Raw genomic sequence first — 16,499 nt, forward strand, 5'->3', positions numbered from 1 at the left:
AGAAATGCAGCCCCAAACTTGCAAGGAACCTCCACCATGCTTCACTGTTGCCTGCAGACACTCATTCATGTACCGCTCTCCAGCCCTTCAGCAAACAAACTGCCTTCTGCTAAAGCCAAATATTTCAATTATCAGTCCAGAGCACCTGCTGTCATTTTTCTGCACCCCAGTTCCTGTGTTTTCGTGTTAGGCTGAGTCGCTTGGCTTTTTGGCCGCAAGTCTTCCATGAAGGCCACTTCTGACCAGACTTCTCTGGACAGTAGATGGGTGTACCAGGGTCCCTCTGTTTTCTGCCAATTCTGAGCTGATTGCACTGCTGGACATCTTCCGATTGCGAAGGGAAGTAAGCATGATGTGTCTTTCATCTGCTGCAGTAAGTTTCCTTGGCTGACCACTGTGTCTACGGTCCTCAACGTTGCTCGTTTCTTTGTGCTTCTTCAAAAGAGCTTGGACAGCACATCTGGAAACCCCTGTCTGCCTTGAAATGTCTGCCTGGGAGAGACCGTGCTGATGCAGTAGAACTACCTTGTGTCTTGTTGCTGTGCTCAGTCTTGCCATGGTGTATGACTTTTGACAGTAAACTGTCTTCAGCAACCTCACCTTGTTAGCTGAGTTGGGCTGTTCCTCACCCAGTTTTATTCCTCCTACACAGCTATTTCCGTTTCAGTTATTGATTGTGTTTCAACCTACATATTGAATTGATGAACATTAGTACCTGTTTGGTATAATTGTTTAATCATACACCTGACTATATGCCTACAAAATCCCTGACTTTGTGCAAGTGTACCTAGAAGAACTGATGCTGTTTTGAAGGCAAAGGGTGGTCACACCAAATACGGATTTGATTTAGATTTGTCTTCTGTTCACTCACTTTGCATTTAGTTAATTGATACATATAATCTATTAATATGTCTATTTTTGAAAGCATCCTTCCTTTACAGCATTTTTTCACACCTGCCCAAAACATTTGCACAGTACTGTACCTCTACCTTGCAACACTTGTCCTCGTCCTCTTTTCTGCACTCTTTTAAAATATGCCATCTTTCTCTCCAACTCATAGCTCTCTCGCATCAGCAGCACCACTGTAACCCACGCCTCACCTGCCCCCCCACATTAGTTCACGTTTTTAGACAGCTCAAGCTACATCTCAGTCACTCCGCTTGCAGCCGGCATATTGTGCGCAACACAAAAGCGCTCGGTTGGAACTTTTTTTGTTGTAGAGAAAAAATATTATTTATGTCATATTTTAGGGGCCCTTTGATATTCTGGGGCCCTAGGCGATGGCCTAGTTCACCTGTATGTCGGGGCATCCCTGAACAGACGATCCAACAAACAAATAAAAAGACAACAACAAAAGACATTCTTTAGGTATGGAAGCTTGTCACTCACCAGAAGAATGTAAATTGCTGAACATGTGTTTATGGCAAAGGAAGCTGTCACACAAGCCAGCCAATAAGGAGCAGCTCCAACAGAAAATATCTGGAAGAAGAGAAAGGAGTAACCAATCACATGTGGAAGGAGGACTGTGGACAGGGTGTAACACATCTGTCAGTCGAGAAAAAAAAGGCAGTTTGTGTAACTTAAACATTGTATCTGAGGAGAATTAATCAATACAGTTAGTCCTCACTAAAATTTTAAGGAATGGAAAACCTTGTACATCATCATATGTCATCGGCTCCAGTTATTTATGTTAAACTACTGGTGTTTCCACCCAGGTAAAATGCGCTTTAGCAGTGATGATGTCAGTGATGTCATCTTTTCCTGACTGGCTATGATATGGTGTGCTGATAGTGTGACACACGGTAGATCTATATTTGTAATTAAATAAACATGGATTTCCAGAATTGGAAAAAGCAGACGCGTGGCACACAATCCAAACCAAAACAAGAAAACATCGATGGAAGTAATGGTATTTTATATTGTTATTGGAAAATACAACTTTAAACACTTTAACTTGCAATAAAGCATTCCTACTTTTTTCTAAAGGTGGTGGATCAATGGCAAAATGAAATATTATTGTGTTTTTATGTCTTAATTTCATACTATATCAGCCCTGGCAGGTCTGGTCTTAATTAATTAATTAACTTTATCAATAGCCATTTTACCTTTATAAATAATAATTGTAAATAAATCTAATTATAAATATCTAATCATGTGGGTATAAGTATTGAGTAGACAAGGACACACAGCAGTTGTGCAGGGCTTATTTCACATATTTAATGTTACTCGCAGCTGCTGGAGGGGAGGGACACCTTTCCCCAAACAGAGAAGTGATGGAAGTGTCTGTGGTTGTCTACTTCCACAGCAGCTGCGAGACCATTGTCAGATAATGGCCCGACAAGCACAGCCCTGCACGAATGCAAGCAAGAATTTTGGAAGTGATTTATAACCCATCGTTTTAGAAATGCAAAAGGAATAAGAACAATGAAACCAAAAATTACTGGAACAGTCAAAGTAATTCATGGCGGTATAGACAACCATTGTTTTTGCATAAATAACTCAAAACATCGGTTCACCTCTCTAAAAATTCATCTTCTTTTAAACACAGCAATTAATATATCAAGTGTGACAAAACAGTGTTTTAATCTAACTCACATTCCTTTAGGTCAAGGTTGAGGCCTGTAAGTTGCCTCTTGTATCCATTTTAACCTGTTCTGTTGAAGTGTTTTTACTCCCCTTATCCCGATTCAAAATTCCTGGCTAAAGAAACAAACAGCACAGTATTTTCACATATTCATCACAGGTTTTCTGTGCAGCCGCCAGTATCATAAATCAGATTTTATACATACCTGCCTGTACATGCTTGCTTTTATGTGACATAAAAACCATGCCATAGCTACAGGGGGAGTTGTTGCCCTCCCAGGTCAGAAATGTAATCAATTTGGGAAAATCTGAAGTACTAAAAATACTATGGCATATGTATATTGGTTGTTGCTAATTGTTGGTGGTGAGTATGGTCTGTACTAAAGCTGACTATCGGTAGATAACATGTTACGGACAGTTTAAAAGATCTAATTTGTGTGTGAAACTGTCATCCATGCATGCCTTTAATATGATGCCTGTATAAACATTATTAGAACTGTGCAAGGCAGCCAAGGCTGACTCAAGCCTAGCAAAGCAGACAAGCAACTGGAGATCACACGAATCCAGCGACGTTGGATTGTTTATAGCGATCACATACACACACAAACACATACACACAAAGAATTAAAAATATTTTGTCTGCATGTGACAGTACTTATTGCATAAATTATTTTTGAAGATGTGTTATTATGTAGACTTATGGTAGTATGTAGGTTAGTACAGTTTGTAGATAAGTCTAAGTAGCTGTAGTATGATTTAGTTTAGGAGTAGTAAGTGCGTAAGTGGTATGTGACAGTAAGTAGGTAATAAGCAGTCTATTTCATGTGAAGGGGAGGTGGCCACTACCTAACAGTAGTTACTCAGTGTATTTACATATCAAAGTATTATTTTACTGTCTAAAACAATCTAATAATGCACTGTAATAGGCCTGCACTGTGCTGTAGTACACAATACATTGTTCTGCAGTGTGATACTGTGCTGTAATGTACTATATAGTATTGTGCTATAATATACTGTAGACTGTACTGTACTGTATTGTGCTCTACTGTACTACATTATAATGTTGCATTTACAACTCCTATTGTCTTACTACAAGCAGAACTCTCAGTGGTTTCTGCCCTGGAGAATGAATTGTGTTTTTTGTATTTATTTTTGACTTTGTATGCCTCATGTTTAATTTGTGGTGTTTCATTTTAACATCCAAAATTACTGATCTATAAACTGATTAAAATTTAAATGTACTATGTACCCAAAGCTGGCACACACAGCGACACAGACCACAGCTGTAGTGGTGATAAGCAGGTATACTACATGGGCCAAAGATGAGTTTGTGACACATTTTCTCCTGGATGACACTTTTGTCCCTTACAACATTAAGTGTAGTGTGCGGTACCATGGTAAAAACATGGTGATCTTAAAAACCTGGTAAAGTGCGCTGTGGTGTTCTGTGGTGAATACAGAGTGATATATTGGGTGGTGTATTGTGGTATAAACAAAAGTGTAATGTAGAGCAGTGTGGTAATAACACTGTAGTGTGTAGTGTAGTGTGGTAAAAACACATTAGTGTATAGTGTACTTTGTTCTCGCCTTAAGATTCTTCAGAACTTAGCAGAGAGCACAATGAATGGCCATCTCTCCTGCGAAAGTAAGTTCAGTGTAGTTTTACCCTGGATTTCTTATGCTTGTATTTTTACCTCAGACCCAGCTTCGACAGGAAGGCCCCCCTAGCAGTAAATAAAAGAACGTCCTCAGCAGAGTGATAAACGATCCGGGAGATAGACAGCCAGCTAACTTGAAATCAGCTGTGCCAAAGTTTTGCTCCCTAAGAGGTAACTGTTGACTGCAGTCCTGTCATTGCTTTGGTGATCTGAGCTCCTCTTCTATTACTGTCACGGAGCGTGCCATGATTAAATAAATAAATAAAATTGGCATCTGTCATCAACGTAGTGCTTCAATATCTGAAGTCCCTTTTATACAGCATCACGGTAATATAAACACTCACAAATATAATGAAGGGGAGGATGTCTTAAGGGTAGGAAACAAACTATTTGAGGTAATAAGGTAACAAGCAATACGGCCATCTAAACTGAAGTGTCCTATTCCTCTCATTGCTCACTGTGTACAAAGGCTGTCCATATTAGTATGAATAGAGGACAGGCTTAGCACAATTCCTGAGTTCCTGAGTTTAGCATCCATTTTCTGAAGGTCACTGACTGGTAGCATTTTCACACGCTAGTTCCTCGCAAACTGATCTGCTTCCTTATAATACTGACACAAATGCAAAGACAAACATTATTTGATATTATTCACAATAAATACAATAAATACTTAATGATCTAATACAATGTAGAAACATTACTACCTTTCCTGAATTTTCTTAAGATAGTAGATGGATGTAAACTGCAAGGTACTAGCAAAACTCAAATTAATTTCTCTTAAATACAGATATCTATAGAAATGTAGTGAGCTTAATGTTGAAAATATAGAAAAAAGTTAATGTTAAACTGGTAGGCTATACATCGTAGAAATCATGTATTTTTCATGCTATGCAAACCAAGCGGCGCAGATCAGATATGTTGTTGAAGGTTTTTGTAATTGTCATAATTATGTTTGTAATTGTTTTCAAAGGCAAGTGTGAGAAAAGGCACAGGAATTACACAGGCTAGGCATTTTAATGTCAATGTAAATAAAAGCAGATTGGGTTTAAAGCAGACAATAAGTGTAAATTCGGCCCTGTCAGCGAGGAACAAGATTAAATGTACTGTACATTAAAATAGTCAGTACAGGCTGTTGTTCAGTCCTTGATATATATAGCATTTTGAGTCATTAAATTATGTGACACAGATAACCTAATCAACAGTGGTATAACTTGCATGCAAGTGCTTGTATAATGACAAGTAAATGCGCATTACAACACATATTTGCACGCTGCAAATGATTATAAAAAGCTGTGGATATGTTCCACTGCTCAAATTGTATTAAAGAGCCCCTCCTCTCGCACAGGAAGTAACATAACATCTGTGGGTAGGAGGACACTATTTTTACTTTTTTCCCTATAAGTTCTAGAATAATCCTCCAGCTATCCTGGAAAAACACTACTTTAACCTTAAGAGGGCATCATGAAAACACCTACAGAAGAACAAGTACATCTGTAGTGTGCTAGCTGAATACATAAGAGCTCCTGGGAGAAACATCTACAGCAACACGTTTATGCAATGTACTTTAAAATGAATGGTTTACATTTCAAATTCACAGGCAGGTTCAGTTCAGTAAAGGATGAAAGTACATTTCATTTCTCACAACAAAGGTTATGTATTTGTTCAAAGGCAGGTGGATTGAGTAGCAAAAACAGACAATGCAAGTTCCCAATAACATCTCACAACTCCACAGTGACTTGGACAACCCTTATTAAAGAGACACACTCCATTATAAGTATACTACAAAAAAATATACAAATAATCTATAGACACTGTTGAATAAGTTGTCTCAGGAGTGTATTTGTACTGCAATGGCAGTGTCTTAGTTGATAGGTTAGGGTGCTTATGCATTAAATATTTTGATCTCTATTTTGATATCTAAACAATTTAAAAGTGGAGTGTAATATTTGTTCCTACCAAGATTGTACAAAATGTAAACAAACAAATATATATATATATATATATATATATATATATATATATACAAATATATAAATGAAGATCTTGTTATGTTTAGAGAAATCATAAATCATATTCATATTTCATATGAAAGCACAGTGCGCGTGTGTGTGTGTGTGTGTGTGTGTGCGTGCGTGTGTGTGTGTGAGTATGTGTGTGTCAGGCAGTAGAAAAAAACAGCAGCAGAATTGTTCTCCATTGTACTCTTCACCAGCCAACACATTGGATTCCACTATTTTACATGTACTATATACATGTAATGATAACTATCATCCACATTCATATACTAGATCATACCCTGTCACAGTGCCCATCATGGAAAATGTGCTTATTGTACAAACTGCACATTAGATGCTTTATAGCCATGTGAAACAGGATCACTCTTTCAAGTCCCAGTCACGGTCATTTGGTCTTTGTCTGGGACTCAGGGAGAGCTGCTTTGCTCCGGGAGTTCCCATGATCTGGGAGAGAGCCAGTCTCAGGTGAGAGCAGGACTGCAGAGTAGGGTTTGATTCTCCCTGTGCTAAAAGGGAGTTATTTGTCCCTCATGTGCAGGTTATCTAAAGATCTATAGTAGATCTATGGTAAATCACAGAGTTTACAGCAGTTTGCCTGGCCAAAATATATAAGGTGGAACATCAATGAAAACCAGACATGATCACAGCTTTGTTACCACGACGAAGTCCAGTACTGTGGATCACTGCAGTATATCTTTTTCTTGTCAAGGGGAATCAGAGATACATTATACACTGACTGTTTTATATGAGCAGTGCACTGTACTTGTGGGTGATGTCCGGTCTCAAATTCAGAAATGAAATTAATGCTGAAGGCTGGAGTGGAGCTGCAGCCAGAATGTGATCCCAGGGCAAGCAGGTAAACAAATAGGAATTCCAAGTGGGCCCAACTGGGTGCAATGATGTAACAAGGCTTAAAAAACTCTTTTAGAGGTTCCTGTGTGATGACTGATGTGCAGTGACAGGAGTACGAGGATCACAGGGATGACTGTTGATGACTACAGCAGGAAAGCACGGTGTCATAAATATTATTGTTATATGCCATGCAGTGGCTGATTATACTGCTCATGATGCAGTATCACGGACAATTAATATTGTCACATTCCGGCTATGGAATACCACACATAACAGCTGGAACTACTTGAATTACTTACCAGTTATAGGTTGATTTTTAGCCAAGACAGCATGTCTGCAGTCTGATAATAACTTTCTTTATGGTATGATTTTAATTGCATTACATGTAGAAACATTAACAGCCATGTGGCAATTTAATTTTGTTTTACAGTATGCCTCTTCTTCTTCTGCTTCTTCTTCTTCTTCTGCTTCTTCTTCTTTGTAGTAATAGTAAGCTTGTAGAATTATTCAGACACCGAGCTTACTATACAGGAAATTAATTTGAAATCCCACCACAGTTTTCCAAAGAACCTGGAATTAGTTAAAAACCATAATGACCGAGTGTGTTCTTTATAGGGTCAGGTTTTAAAACAATTCAGTGTCATGTCAGATCTTCCTAGAAGTGACAGTCTTGCAGAGGTTTTATTTATTTATATGTTAGGGAAACTATGGGCCCAGTTAAATACAGAACATGAAAACGTAAGAAACATAATTTAAAAAAAAAGTGACATTTTTAAATACTGAAATATAGATAAACTACGCAATAAGGAGAAGACCTTGTATTAAACAAACATTGAATCAGCTCTGATATAGAAAGCTCTGACTGTGGTGATTCTCTAACATTGAGTTAATACTTTTACTTAAAGTCCTTTAAGATATTTACTGTTTATGAGTGCCATCTGTTTTAATGCTTAGTTAATGATGATGTTTCACTACTTTTATTATTAAAAACAATATATTTTAAACTATATAACATGCAAGAAATGTAGAATAAGTGAACTAGTTGGAATACATACTTCAAGTATAAATTATTTTCTTCTACACTACTACTACTACAAATAATAATAATTATAATTATTATTAGTAGTAGTAATAGTAGTTGTAGTCATATTAGTATTATTATTGTATGTATATATGTATTCTGTTGCTGTCCGTTAAAATGAGGACATTATTACTAATGTATGTATGTATGTATGTATTTATTTATTTATTTATTTGTTTCACATTTAAAACATAATATCAAAAGGTTTGTGATATTAATATGATTTGTGTTTGCTTGAATCGGATGTAATTAAATTTGCAATTGTGAACAATCAGACGAGAGCGGTGAGAAAAATACAATTTTTAACAAATATCAATATCCAAATTCCTCTGAATTACACATTCTGAGAGCTTGGTGTCACTATTTAGCTATTTTAGGCTTTCTTCTGGCCTGTGGCACATCTTTCGTTTAGAAAGAAGAAAATGGGGAAATACATGTAATTTATATAAAAAAATTGAAAAGTAGTCATAGCATTTCAAGCAGAATAAATACTTTTTTCCTTGACTTAATTAAAATACTCGTTATCTTCTTTATGTTAATAGAATAAAATTCCATTGGAAAGAGATCAGAAATCAAAACAATATCTTTGAATGAAAAAAGATTAGTGACATATAATAATAATCTGTTTATTATACATATCTCATAAAGCTAATATTACATTATAAAATAAATTAACGTTGTATTATACATAGTGGAATGATAAACTTTAATTTTTAATATTCATCGGATTATTCTACTGTTACGGCTCAGATTTGAAAATAAATGTTTGTTTATAAATGTTTTTCAATTATCTTTTAATGCTATTTACAATATACTTATCATCATTAACACCAACAGTATAATAATAATCATAATAATAATATTAATAATAATAATTTTAAAATAATAATGTAGTATTTATAGGTTAATGCCACAGAAAGAACCATGTATTCAATATTTTCCATTCTTATTATATACATATATTATAAATTATATCAATGAGATTTTAGTCACATCCGATTAATTTCCCCTTTTATATCCCGACTGTACTATTTCAATATGAGGGTAATAGGACATCCTCGTTATGAAAAATATTTAAGTACAAAGCAGCCACACAGCTACTGCTTTATTGTTCAGAAACATTTGCAAATGTAGATGTTAATTTGCTGAGTTTTTAACAAAACGTCCTTTCTAATGAATGGTGTGTTCATCAGTTACATGTTCTTTGATCAAACTTTATTTTTCGGTTAATTTAAATCACAGCGTTGTTTTTTGCTTGGTTGAAGCCCTGCTAGTGGGTATTACAAAGTACAGTATTTTATTGTTGCACTGAAGAATTGCAGTGAAAACGTTTTAATGTTTTAACATGACTGTTTCCTATCATCAAGAGTGGCATCCAAACACAAATTAAAACAATGTTGAGCTGAACACGATTTCCAGCAGGCTTTTACTGCGGCAAGTGGAAGATTATAAGTGTGTCATTCTTGTAGTTTGGTCTTACATGCAACACTAGCTATTCAAATAATAGAACCGCTAGCAATTTATTTTTCGTAAAATAGATGTTCTGTTCCATGTGTATTTTAAGAATTCTCTCCACAATTGTATTATTATTATTATTATTATTATTATTATTATTATTATTATTATTGTGTTGATATTTGTTATATTATTACTGCTACTACTACTGCAACTACACTTAATAGTAGTATTAGTAGTAATATAATATAACGACAATAATACTAATACTAATAATACAAATAATGTACAGAACTAAGTAAATAACTTAAACTTGATACTTGATTTGATACTCTTTTTGTAGAGCCGTTTGCGTGTATAATAAATCACTTTGTGGTTAGTCTTCTTCTTGTTGTTGTAATAATAATAATAATAATAATAATAACTATTATTCTATTATTAATAATAATATAATAGTATTAAATAATACAATTATTATTATTATTATTATTATTATTATTATTATTATTAGCCGTAGAAGTAGTAATATATATATATGTGTCCTGTTTAAATGAAATAATATTGTAGTTTCAAGCTTGATAAGGAATTACGAGTCGCCTATAATGTCTTAGAGATATTTATGGTGTTGTCGTCGTCAATGTCCACAGTAAGTATTATTATTATGTTCATGTTCATGATTATGTTCATTACTACTTCATCAAAACGCGTGAGAGATATTCGCACGGAGAAATAAACACCGATGCCCATCTCCCTCTGCCAGCATTGACGTGCTGCAAAATGATACTGTAAGCTCACACAGAAAAACAAAATTATAAATTATACATAGATACATTATTTAGCTTTTTGTCCTTTATAAACAAAACTGCGTGTCAATGCATATTGATCCTCCACCATACCGCCGAAAAGTTGGAAAACACCATGATGTATAAAAGCATAACGTATACACATATACATATATGGACATTGAGGTCAAAGATGTCTTAATGGTTGCAAAATGTGTCCTTGAAAGGAAAGCTGTAAACCTGAGCAGGGTGTGTGTGTGGTGAGAGCATTGCTGTATATATGTACAAGAGTATATGAGTGAGTCTGAGTGTATGTGTGTGCATACTTATGTATGGACAGATCTCAGTGCTATTGTAAATAAAATAAATACATTTGATTCACACAGTTTACACACACACTATATATATATATATATATATATATATATATATATATATATATATGGTGTTAAGCAAACCCTCTGAGTATTGTTGGGATGTGCAATGTGATTCTGTTTATAACATATACAAACAGGTGTTTTTGCTATCACCATCTGCGGACATTGAGATTCCGCTAAAAAATAATGTAAATAATGTGTCTAATCAATTTACATGGGTTCAGTCTGAAACACAAGTGTGGGACATTTTATATTAGTCATATCCCCAGCACATTTATAGAAATGCCAAAATCAGGAATAATAAAATTGTAAATGGAATTTGAGCATGTCAAAATCATAAAACAGCTGTGTGTAGTAGTTTGCTTTATTCTTTAAAGACTTTGAGTGGATTTGATTTACCTTCATGGCTGATGCTCTCACCCCATTATTTCAGATAAATTAATATTTTGCATTGAGATTGGTTCAGTATTAACCGCAAAATGTTTTACCTCTGTAAACAACACTGATCACACAAGCATAAACTTCCACACATTTGGATGAAAATAAAGCTATTTTATTGTCAAAGCATTCAACATAATTAGATAAACTATCAAGTATAGTAAATTTCAGCAAAAGGAAGAAACACTGAAACTATTCCTCACCAACACAAAATATGACACTTTTGTATTCAAACAAAACAGGTATTTACACTGTACTTTATAGACTGTATTTGAAATCCATATCTATTTAGTATTACATGCACTCTCAAATATAGTTTGATACCAGAATCCTGTTAGATTCTAATATTTCAACTTTTCTGTGTGAACATGAAAAATCATTAAATAATAAACCAATGGAATGTAACTACATATTTATTTATTTACTTTATATATAAAATTAAACTTACGTTTACACATATCATTATGGTTGCCCATAATTTCGAAATTATAAGTGCTTCATATGATAAATATATATATATATTTTTTTCTTGACAAAATGCATTTGCATACTTCAAAAACATGACACTTGAAAAGTAAACAAACAAACCAAAAAAAAGTGAAGATGTGTGCGCTCAGGACGTATTTTCCAGTTACATGAATATTCCCAATTTTAAACTGCGAGCAACTAGGCAGTTCCAAAATAGTTAGTTGTGAGAAGTCATGTGCCTGGACAGATGATGACGTTCTCGAAAAGACTCGTTGCAAATGGGGCACTTTAGCTTTTCCTCCCTTCGCCTTTTCACCAGAGGTTCCATGGTGAACTCCTTTTTATGGTGGGACCTCATGTGGTACACGAGATCAGAAGTCATTCGAAAAGACGCATTACATTTGGCACACCAGTTCTGTGCTGGCAGACAAAGCGAGGTGAAAGAAGGGGGCAAAAGTGTTAGCGCCGAGGGCACCTGTAGCTGAATAGGTCCAGAGGTCTTTGGCCAAAATGCTGTAGCGTAAAGGAAGGGGCTTTGCTTGGGGATGCCTCCTTGCACGTTGCAATTGTTGCTGAGATCTGAACTTTGGAGCTTGGCAGCCAAGTGATCTGCCTGGTAGAGTCTGCTGGATGAGATGGTGTCCCCAACGGAAGGGTGGCAGTCCACCGTGGGGAGAAGCTTTGGGGTCATCACGAGAGGTGACAGCTGCGAGAAGGACCGGGACGGCTGGCTGAAAGCACTTTTCCTCTCCCCAGAGCTGCCGAGCTGCTGCGGAACTGAAGTGAAAGCGCTCCCGATAGAACCGCTGTCTATGCGAGACTGGGGTTGCGTTTCTGTCAAAACCTGCCGCACACTTATGTGTTTCTCTGCCGGGCTACTGCTTGGCCTGCCGCTGTCCTTGTTCTCTGTGTTTGACCCCAGGTTTTTTGAGCTGTGCTTTAGGCTCTGGGGGTTTTTCTTGACCTCTGTAAAAGCACTTCTTTTGCTTTCTGAGCGTTCGGGACTCGAGGGTGAAAATGCTCGCCTGGTGTCTTCCAGACTTCCGTAGGATCCCCTGTAGTGATGTGGTGTGCTTCCTAAATCTTCCTTTGACGAGACCGATCGAGACAAATTTCCATGCCTGCTGTCATTGTCCTCCGAAAATTTCCGCTTATTGGTGCTTTCGCTCCTGATTTCAGCCTCCTGGTCACTCACTGGGGACGACCTGTTATTTTCTAGATCCCTGGCTAAATTGTGAAAGTCTGTCGATGGCTTCCCATCCTGTGAAGTAGAGTATCCCTCTGATCGACCATGCTTTGGACTGGGTCTTGCTGTATGTGGGTTCCCATGTTCACTGTGGTCTTTAGACTCCTCATCTGCACTAATAGTTTGTAGTCTCTTGGTGCAGCGAAACCTCAGATGAGCCAGGAAAGGGAACTCAAACTGGAAACGCTGGTTGCAGTCCGGGCACAAATATGGAGGAGACCCTATGCAAGAAAGAAATACAGATTAGGGAAAAGGGAATTCAGTATAAGAAACTACTGCTTATAGCGATATGAAAATATTATTATTAATAATAATAATAATAATATAATATACAAAGCAAACTATGTAGATTATAAATAATAGTAGACTATATGCTTATATGTCATGTATATGTAATAAAAGGTAATTAAATATAGGGTATCCACAGCTTTATCCTCTTAGTAAAGGCTATGCTATGCTTTTAATTAATTCATTGTATAACCCTGTGAGAGTTTGGCATGTGACCAACCACAATTACTCGGTGCATTATATTTTGCAACGCATGTGCTAAAGACAGTTTTATTTTTTATTTTCTATTTTGAACAAGCTTAACCATTTTGTATTGTTCTCAAAAGCTTGTAAATCAGCCACAAACGTTATAATGGTTTGACTACACAAAATTCAGTTCACATAAAAAAGTATCTTGGGGGGTGAAAAGCGAGTGCAAATAAGTGCTAGTAATAATTAATAATAATAATAATAATAATAATAATAATAATAATACCTTTCATTTTGCCCTGTGCTCTGCTGGAGGTGAGCAGCAGTAGCTCGATGAGGTCTTTCCCGTACCAGACCAGCAGCTCCTCGTCCTTCTCTATGCGGCGGAGGGACCTGTAGAACAGCTGGCCGCTCTTCACGTAGGCCTCCAGGTTCTGCTCCTCCGCGTCCCGGGCCGACTGGACCAGCCGCAGCCACGCCAGGCCCTCCGAGGAGCCGCTGGCCGCTGAAGTGTCCACCTACCGCAACAAGAGGGCCATCAGACACAGGGCACAACCTCGCAATCACACATTAGCCTATGCAATGTTATTATTATTGTTATTATTATTAATAATAATAATAATATTATTATCAAGCACGCAAGTTGTATTTGCAGACTTTAAAAAAGTGAATGCGTGTTATTAATGGTAAAATCCCCTCCTGCCCCATCCCAGCGCAGCACGTCTCCTAGTTGAAATAATCTTTTAATTTTCACATCACATGCCATCTGTTTAATAATATTCTTCAAAGAAAATCAAGTCAGTATGAATAAAGAAGGATACATTAAAAACAATTCTGTCCAATAAACATTTACAGTATTTTTGAGAATTTGATTATGAATAATAATAATAATTATTATTATTATTATTATTAACAAACGTTGGTTATAACCAGAATAAGAACAAACACACACACGCACAGACACAAACGTGTGTATATATATATATATATATATATTTATTTTTTTAATAAGAACATATATTGTAAAAACTCTCACCCGAAAGATGTACGGTGCAGTTCGCTTGTCTGTGGATTTGAGGGCCACGAAGGCGATGCTGTCGTACAGGGACGTGTGGCTCAACACGCAGGGTCCGAAGATGGCATTTTCCGGGATGTCGCAGGTCGTGTAGACGCTGGTGAAGATGTCCGTCAGGCACTGCTGCACCGCCTTGGCATCTCCGTCCCAGAGCACTTTGTGCGAGCTGGACTCCTCCATCATCTCTGTGGGCAGACAGACAAGGGGGTGAGTGACCGGTCCCGTCCAGGCATCGCAGGTCTGAATGTGTGCACTTCAGCAGCTCTCAAGGGCGTCCCAGTGCAGGTCCATTACAGAGCCCCGTAATTGAATTATGACTGGGAAAACTCAAGGTGCACCTACACCAAGGGATACAATGTTTTCAAAATATCTGGAAGCAGGGACAACACTCACTCTGTGCAGTCCAGGTGTATTTGTTGTGTATGATGCATACAGATACATGTTTGGATGGATAAATATGTGTATGTGTTGCTTATGACAGATACAGATACATATTTGTATGTGTTGCTTATGATGCATAAAGATACACATTTGCGTTTTTTGCATATGATGGCTAAAGATAAATGCGTATTTGTTGCTTATGATGCATAAAGATACATATGTGTATGCGCTGTTTATTGTGGATACATACAAATGTGTGCATCTGTGCCAGACAGCGGCAAGTGCAGATCAAACAACCAATTTTTTAAGAGTAAAACACTTTGTTCAAATTATATTTTAAGATAGTTACACATGCACATGTCGTGTTTGGAAGCGTTGTTGTGACATGTAGCCTATATCATGATCTTTTTTTCTTTTGTCGTTGCACTGGAAGAAGACGTGGGAGAAATCTCAATAAGAAAGCGAGAGAGGAGAGAGAAGCATGTCGAATGGATTTCGAGTGGACTGTCAAAGTCACTGATTTCGTGTCGGCCAACCTTTACTCCATCCGACAAGAGGGAACCCGTGTCTCCTCATTAGCATAATCCAGCACTTTCCCTCCGAGACTTTAATTAAGGCAGCAAGCAGAGTTAATTAGTTTTTACCTCTGCACGCTTATTTATGGATGAAGGCGAATCCCAGTTATCTTGTTCTACACGGAAGATAGATTTACTTGTTGGATAATCTGTTAAAGGTACCGTAAATTCAGGTAGTTTAATCAATTTTAATGTCGAATTCCAGTTTCACTTGGATATATTTCATATTCGAAATAATAATAATTATTCATATTAGTATGGCCTATTATAATACTACATTTATAATATATTCATTATAATACATGTATTATAATTATACTTGTATTATTATTATTATTATAATTATTATTATTCAGTAGTTAAAGTAAATGCATGTTAATATCGCTCATTGTATGCTTTTATACTAAATAATAATAATAATAATAATAATAATAATAATAATATTATGGTGATGATGATGATGATTATTATTATTGGACAGAACAAATCGCCAAGTATGGACTCCTCATGTTTAAACCAACTATCATGCCATTCATCTCAGTATCCGTTCACCCATTCAGTCTTTTGGATTTTCACAACTGTAGCCTAATTGACGGCGATAACAATCAACAATCAAACAGTCAAATACAACAATGTTTTAATTGCATATTTGAGTCTACAAGGCATCCGTGGAGCGCACGTGCAACTTCTTTCATGATAGGAGAAATATATATAATATATAATCTTATTAAATGTGGCCTACCCAATGCATCCTACTTTTAGTCCGTTACGCATTGCCATATAAATACGACGGTGTTTATTTACTTGGTGCAATGCTGTTCATCTTAATATTCAATGTAAAATTGTCTATATTCGCTTTGCAACACCAAGGTTGAAGACATGCAAAGGGAACTGGCTGAAAACTGTCACCCGAATTACTATTCTGACAGCACGGTCCTGCCTAATGAAGCGTTACAATTGGGAAGAATAAAGAAAGGGCGGTGTGGGGGGGTACTTTTTTAAAGACTGGATACATAAGTACATAAACAGAGCTTTA

The 16,499-nt window shown here is 36.5% G+C and overlaps 1 protein-coding gene across 3 annotated transcripts in view; it reads right to left on the minus strand.

Moving 5' to 3' along the window:
- Positions 1–11,360: 11,360 nt before the first annotated feature.
- Positions 11,361–16,499, minus strand: part of prdm8b (PR domain containing 8b) — a 34,683-nt gene continuing 29,544 nt past the window's right edge. For all 3 annotated transcript variants that reach the window (XM_066712095.1, XM_066712097.1, XM_066712096.1), the window contains 3 exons: positions 14,469–14,692; positions 13,719–13,950; positions 11,361–13,176 (listed from right to left, as the gene is read on the minus strand). In XM_066712095.1, coding sequence (XP_066568192.1) covers positions 11,927–13,176; positions 13,719–13,950; positions 14,469–14,690 — 1,704 coding nt within the window. In that variant the 5' untranslated portion in view covers positions 14,691–14,692 and the 3' untranslated portion in view covers positions 11,361–11,926. The remainder of the gene's footprint in view (positions 13,177–13,718; positions 13,951–14,468; positions 14,693–16,499) is intronic.

This window comes from Amia ocellicauda, chromosome 8 (assembly GCF_036373705.1).
Source record: "Amia ocellicauda isolate fAmiCal2 chromosome 8, fAmiCal2.hap1, whole genome shotgun sequence".
In the NCBI taxonomy this organism is placed as follows: Eukaryota; Metazoa; Chordata; class Actinopteri; order Amiiformes; family Amiidae; genus Amia; species Amia ocellicauda.